At 52.2% G+C, this 6387-nt stretch overlaps 1 protein-coding gene across 2 annotated transcripts; it reads left to right on the forward strand.

Moving 5' to 3' along the window:
• The first annotated feature begins 1252 nt into the window (after window positions 1–1252).
• Window positions 1253–5961, forward strand: SIKE1 (suppressor of IKBKE 1). 2 transcript variants are annotated; one of them, XM_084276045.1, is made up of 5 exons: window positions 1253–1556; window positions 1646–1754; window positions 2203–2345; window positions 4299–4412; window positions 4777–5961. In XM_084276045.1, exons 1-5 carry the CDS (start codon window positions 1398–1400, stop codon window positions 4864–4866), a joined length of 615 nt encoding a protein of 204 aa, XP_084132171.1. In that variant the 5' UTR covers window positions 1253–1397; the 3' UTR covers window positions 4867–5961. The 2 variants fall into 2 exon arrangements, with proteins under 2 accessions (XP_084132171.1, XP_084132172.1); XM_084276046.1 differs by having other exon boundaries at window positions 1649–1754.
• Window positions 5962–6387: the final 426 nt, after the last annotated feature.

Below are 6387 nucleotides of genomic sequence, written 5' to 3' on the forward strand. Positions count from 1 at the left end.
GAACTGGGACCATCATTGGAGAGAAGCAGCAGCAGGTACTGAAGAGCACAGGTAAGGTCATTTGAGGACATGGCAGTGGGGACAGTCAGCGGGATGGGGAAATGATCATTGAGTGCAGCTTAGGGCAGGGCAGTCTTTTCCCAAGCATAATCAGGCTGGTAAATGCACTAATATTTGTCAGTGGTCCAAATGTTCACAAATTGCCCATTATGGAAAAGGAATTCTGGTAACAAGTTGTCTTGACTTTATTAGCATTCCCTAGTAAGAAGAAAACTAAGGAAGGCCCAATAGGTAAAGCATGCTGTAAAGCATGATTCAGACCTCCAGTTCCACACCAGTTACTATAAGGCAGCTCTACATTCCTCAGATCTGCAAAATGTATCTCCCACTTCGCTGATTAATCTGATTCTGAGGAAACACTCCAGTGTGGCCACCCACTCTGGTCTCTTCCGACTGCAGGAACGTTCTGACGCGGTTGCGTGTGTACCGCTACCTTCCTCAGCACTCCTGCTGCGGGCTGGGCCGTCTCCAGGATCATGAACTTTTATCTGATAAAGCATCCTAGACTTTATTTTTCTGTCAGACCGAACGGGAAATGAAACTTGAAAGATGACTTGAAGCACAGGGACCCTGTGAAAACACTGCTGTGGGGAACACTGTCAGCACAGCTGGTACCAGGGAATCCAGCAAGCTGTGCAGCACCGGGTTAAGCAAAGCGTTGAGGACATGGGGACCACTAACAGTAGCTGTAGTTGGTCAATAAATATCGAAGCGGAGAGTCAGCATGACAGGGCTTGTTATTTTAACTGGAGGGGAGGATGTTTACTGCTGAGAGGGACAACGAGCACGGCAGATAAGATGACAGCTCAACAGACCGCAGCCCGGGATTTATCGCGCGCTATTTAGGGAGCATTTAACCAGATAACCGGGACCCCTCGGGTCAAGGCTGCCCGCCCTCCCGCAAACAGGCGGCGCAGGGCTCTGCGCGGGCTCCCCTGAGGAGCCGCGACGCGAAGCGCCCGCGTCCCGCGCGGCGGGAACGAGCGCCGAGGGCGTGGGGCGCGAGCCGCGGCTGCGGCGCCGCCGCTCGGCCTCCTCCGCGCGCAGGAGCGCGCCACACCGCGGCCCGGAAGCGCTAGAGCCGCGCGCGGGCCGCCTGGAGGCGCGGCTTTCCCGCGGCTCGCGGGTGGCGCGCTCTCTGGCGGCCGCGCAGGCGCCGCGCGTGCCGGGCCGGAAGCGGCGGGACCGCGCGCGGACGGGCGGGCGGGCGGCATCCCCGGCTCCCGCAGGCTCCCGTCTGCCCGCGCCCGGCGGCGGCCGCCGGCACCGGCACCGCACTGGGGCCGGGCATGGGGCCGCCGCGGCGGTGAGCAGCGCTGCTCGCCTCGGCGCCCGCCATGAGCTGCACCATCGAGAAGATCCTCACGGACGCCAGGACGCTGCTGGAGCGGCTGAAGGAGCACGACGCCGCCGCCGAGTCGCTCATCGACCAGTCCGCCGTCCTGCACCAGCGCGTGGCCGCCATGCGGGAGGCGGGCGCGGCCTGGGCCGAGAAGGTGAGCGCGGGCGGGCGGGCGGGCGGGGCGGCGGCGGCGGGGGCCGGGCGGCGGTGTGGGGGGCGGCCGGACCGACAGCCGTGTCTCAGCAGGGCCCGGGCCCCGCGGCGGAGCAGGCGGACCCGTCTCGGCTGCGGCCGCACGCGCTCCTGTCGCAGGAGAACACGCAGATCCGCGACCTGCGGCGGGAGAACCGGGGTGAGCCCGCCCGCCGGGCCGCGCCGCGGGACCGGGATGCGGGGGGCGGTGGGGGTGAGGGCTGGCGGGGCGGGGCGGGGCGTGCAGAGCCGGGGTGACGGGGGGTGAGGGGGGGGGGTGTTGGTGGCGGGCGCGGGGCGGCCCCGGAGGGAAGCCGGTTTGGGGGGCTTTGGGGCGGGAGGGGCGCTCGGCGGCCCGGGCGGGGAGTTGGGGGGGGGGGGGGGGTCGTCGGGGGTGCATCCCTTCGCCTTCCGCCAGCCTCACTGGATGCTTCGGTGTGGAAACGGCTGCAGGTACCGGGTACCGGCGGCTTCTCGGTTAGCCGAAGGGTCCGCACATCCGCCTGCCGCGGTCCCGGGGCTGGAGAGACGGTACCGGGCTGGTACCGAGTGTCGCTGCTGGGAAGAGGTGCTGGCGGTTCGCGGCGCTGACGCGCGGTGTTTTGCAGAGCTGTGGGTCTCGCTGGAGGAGCACCAGGACGCGTTAGAGCTTATCATGAGCAAATACAGGAAGCAGATGTTACAGCTGCTGCAGGGGAGGAAAGGTGAAGATGCAGAACCGGTCTTGAACGTTCACCAGGCCAATTCCTTGGTAAGGTGGGACGGGGACAGGAGGGGGTTCAGTACCCCTGTGCCCTGTCTCGTGCTCGCTGCTGTACAGCCTTTGTTTCCGTTCCTGGAACATCTCTGCTCTGAAATACACTCTCTGAATCTCGTCCCTGCTGGTATTTTTTTCTCTGTTCCTTTTCCAGTGCACAGGTTCTGACAGGGATCACAGAGGACAGTGAAAAGCAGAGCCCTTTCACAGGCATGTTCTTTATGCTCTAGGTGCTGAATTCCCTCCGTAAGCTTCATGCAGGTGATTCTCTCCAGTCACATCCAAGGCATCAGAGTTCTGTTCAGTAATTGTAATGAAAGGAGAAGAACCTCCTACATCTCTGTGAGCTGTGGTGTGTTTCATTCTTAAAGAAATCACTCCCAAATGTTTTTAAATCTGGGTACTCTGTGCAGTGGCCTAAAAGTGCCTCTGCATCCATGTTGTGTGTGGTGACTTCAGAAAGCTAAGGTGTGGATGCTGATAACTGCTGCCTGTTTTGCCTTTAGGTGTCTTAATAACACTACATCTCTCTTAAAGGGTTATGAATTCAGTTAGGCATTTGTTAAAATGCATTTTTATGTGATCAGGGAGCAGCAAGCTGATTCAGCTTAGTGACATATCTTCTGGGTTTTTTTTAGTTGGCATTGGAGCCAGCCTAACCCTTGCACAGAGTATGTGGCAATTTACTCTCTTATTTTGTACTGCATAGGTTCTCTGAAGTTAAGAGTAGTGTACCAATGTCTTGCTTCCAGTGCTTGCTTAGATGCATGAATTTCTCTGTTTATCCAGACTTAACACTTGGAGAAAACTTGTAAAATGATTCTCTGGAACAGCTTTTGTGCCATTTTAATGGCCTGGAAAAAGCTGAAAAGGCTCTGGAAGAACCTTTGATGCACTTGGACTGTCTTCACATCCAGGCTAAGTCTTCTGTGCTACAGACTTAAGCCCATGAGGTTTTTTCCTACCCACCTCTTGGAGAGTAGTAACAGCTTTTCAGTATCTTTTAAAGAGCTATATTGTAACTGTAGTAATTCTTCAGGAAAACAAAAAACCCACTTCATTCTTTGGTCCCAGGTTGTTACCTCAGTCTTTCTCTGTTTCAGATGCTCTGATTTGTTTTATCTATTTTTCTGAATAAGGGAATTCAAAACTGAGCTCTCTGCTCTGGTGATGCCTTTATCTTCCAGGACCAGCAGAATAACTACTGATGCTTGGAGAAAAGAAGCTGTGATAACCTTGTGTTTTTATATTAAATCCTTCCAAATTCCTTTATACTTCTTGCCAGTTACTGACATGTTTGTGTTTATGCCCTGGAATTTCTCTCAGCGCTGCATTTGGGAACAGAATGCTCTTCAAACAGGAGCTGCTGTGGCATTACACGCTGGAATTTCATTGTATGTGTGTTTCTGAGCTTCAGCAAAAGGTGTCTTCCAAAGGATTAGAGCTGTGTCTAGACAGATAACGTAAAATCTGCCTCAGGAGGCTCTGGTCTTACTTTACTTTCCTTACTTGGCTTCCTTCTGAGACGAGGCTCTTTACTTCACACTGTTCCTCAGTCTTGAAATCTCATTTGCTTTTAGATGTGGTGTTCTTGTAAATTCAGCCTTATCTAATAAAGCAACATAAAATTCACTGCATGCTGATTATATTCACGTGAACCTGGATGTGTTGAATGGGTCCTTGTCGCTCTTGAAATGGGTTTTGTCGTAGTGAGGGTGCCTCATCTTGCTGATTGATGTAATCCCACCCACCCTCTTCATGGGATGATAAGGTACATGTTTTCATCTTCCAAGTTTCATACACATTAGAGAGGATTGCAAGGGTTAAAATTCAAAACAGGGAAATAATCCAAACTCAAGAAAACACAAGTAATTTATGTAGAAGGGATTAATTATTACTGCTGCTTTTGCCTGAATGTACTGAATGTGTTACTTTTATGTCTTTCAGGAAATTGAAAGTCAAATAGACAGAATATGTGAGATGGGAGAGGTGATGAGAAAAGCTATTCAAGTCGATGATGATCAGTTCTTTAAAGTTCAGGAGAAACTAGCTCAGTTGGAGGTAAGAACAGACACAATTGCCAAGGATAGATGAAGCTTTGGGAGTCTCTAGACTTAACTCTACACTTTCTATGTCTGTATGTGTCAAAGATTTGTAACAATCAAAAATTTCAGGGTGGGGTCAGGAGGGGCAGAATATGATCTGTTTATTTTCAAGGTCTAGATGTTTGTGTTGTGCATATATGAAGCCAGAAGCAAAAGAGAAGCTTTAAATGATGTGTTTCCCCTTTTGCTAAGGCTGTGTTAATGCATGTCACAAAATCAGTGTTTCATTTAGCTGTGGAGGTATGGGGCTTTTTAAAGATTATCATCTTTTACTTGTGAAGAAGCTCACTTCTGTTTCAGCAAAAATATTGGTTTTGCAGCTTGAAAACAAAGAGCTGCGTGAACTGTTGTCAATCAGCAAAGAATCTTTTGAGGTGGGGAGAGAAGATCTGCCAGACTGTGAAGCTTAGGTCACAGAATAACCTTATCTCCAAATCTTGACTTCAGAGACTATTACAAAACTTACCCTACAAGGATTGGTTTTCGTTTGATCTTTCAGGTGCTTCCTTGTATGTTTGTTTTATCTTTCGAAACATGTGGGGCTGTTTTCTCTGTGTTTTTTCTGAAATTGCATACTGTTGATGGCAAAGGCTTGCAGTACTGTTCTGTAATTGCAGCATACAGATGCTTAACAGTGAAGTATGTGATGTGCACTCCCTTCTGATAGTTTATGTCCTCTCCAGTTTGTAAGTTTTTTATGAGCTTGAGTTAAGAATTCCAACTGTGCAGCTGGCACTCAAATCCACCTTGTCAGTAGAGAGAGAATATATTACAGGTTGTGATTATTTGATAGAAGGAACGAGAGATTCTTCCAAAAAATGCATTGTAAGGGGTAGGCACTCCTGTGGCTCTGCCTGCACAAAGCAGGCAGGCAAAGCTGTTTTGCTTTGGAGAGCTAACACTCATGGCCTTCAGGAAGAGTGAGTTGACATCTGCCTCAAAACTGAACCAAAACCAATGTTGTGGGCAGGTGTTTAACTGTTATGTCGCAGGTAAGTCCAGTATCAGGTGTTACAGAGCTGTTACGACACTGCAGAATCCTGTACTGAAGGAAAATAGAGTTGCAGTGCTGTAGGGAATGTATCATAGACTGGTTTGGGTTGTAAGTTGTTTAAAGACCATCAGGTTCCAACTGCCCTGCTGCAGGGACACTCCACTTGACCAGTATTGTGGTATTTTTAACGACACTTTTATATTAAAGATTTCTCTCTGACCCATTATCAAAGAATAATCCTCCAAGAATAACAATTTAATACTGGAAATTGGATGTTTATTGTTCATTTTGATGCCACTTCTTCCCAAGTGAGTTTTGATGAGACACAAAAGCTGATCTACATTCCTGTGCTTACGCAGAGACATTTTCTCGTGCCTGTTTGGAATATCCAGGGGGATTGTTCAGCTGATGTAAGGGATTTCTGTACAGGAGTATCCTTGTATACAGTCCTTTTCTATTAGGAATTGTGTCAGAGGGAATAAAGGTCCCCCAAGGGGCAGTATCTTCTCAAGCGTGTTGTGTGGTGTCAATACAGGGTCCTTCTGCCTGGTCTGCGCCTCCCCGGCCTGTCACACCCCCGAGGGGAACAGGCCTCGGGGGCGTTTTCTCCCTTGAGCGGCCTCACAGCCCCTGTGTACCGTCACTGCTGCCGTGCAGGCTGCCGTGCCGCTCCACCGGAGCCGAGCGGCAGCGGCGGGGACGGCGAGCCTGGCGTTAGGCGGCTGAGGCGACTCGGCCGGGGCCCGGGGCGGCCGCTGTGGCTGAAGGTGCCCGGCTGCACACGGGCGCCCGGGCCCTCACACCTCGCTCCGGCCACGAGGCGCCCGCCCAGGCGCGGGCCAAGGGCACTCTCCTTGCCGGGCAGGGCCCTGTCTCCCCGCGGCAGCCGCCGGGCCGGGCCGGGCCGCGCCCCGCAGCGAACCCCGAGGGCCGGGCC

This window comes from Gallinula chloropus, assembly GCF_964237585.1.
Source record: "Gallinula chloropus genome assembly, chromosome: 27".
In the NCBI taxonomy this organism is placed as follows: domain Eukaryota; kingdom Metazoa; phylum Chordata; class Aves; order Gruiformes; family Rallidae; genus Gallinula; species Gallinula chloropus.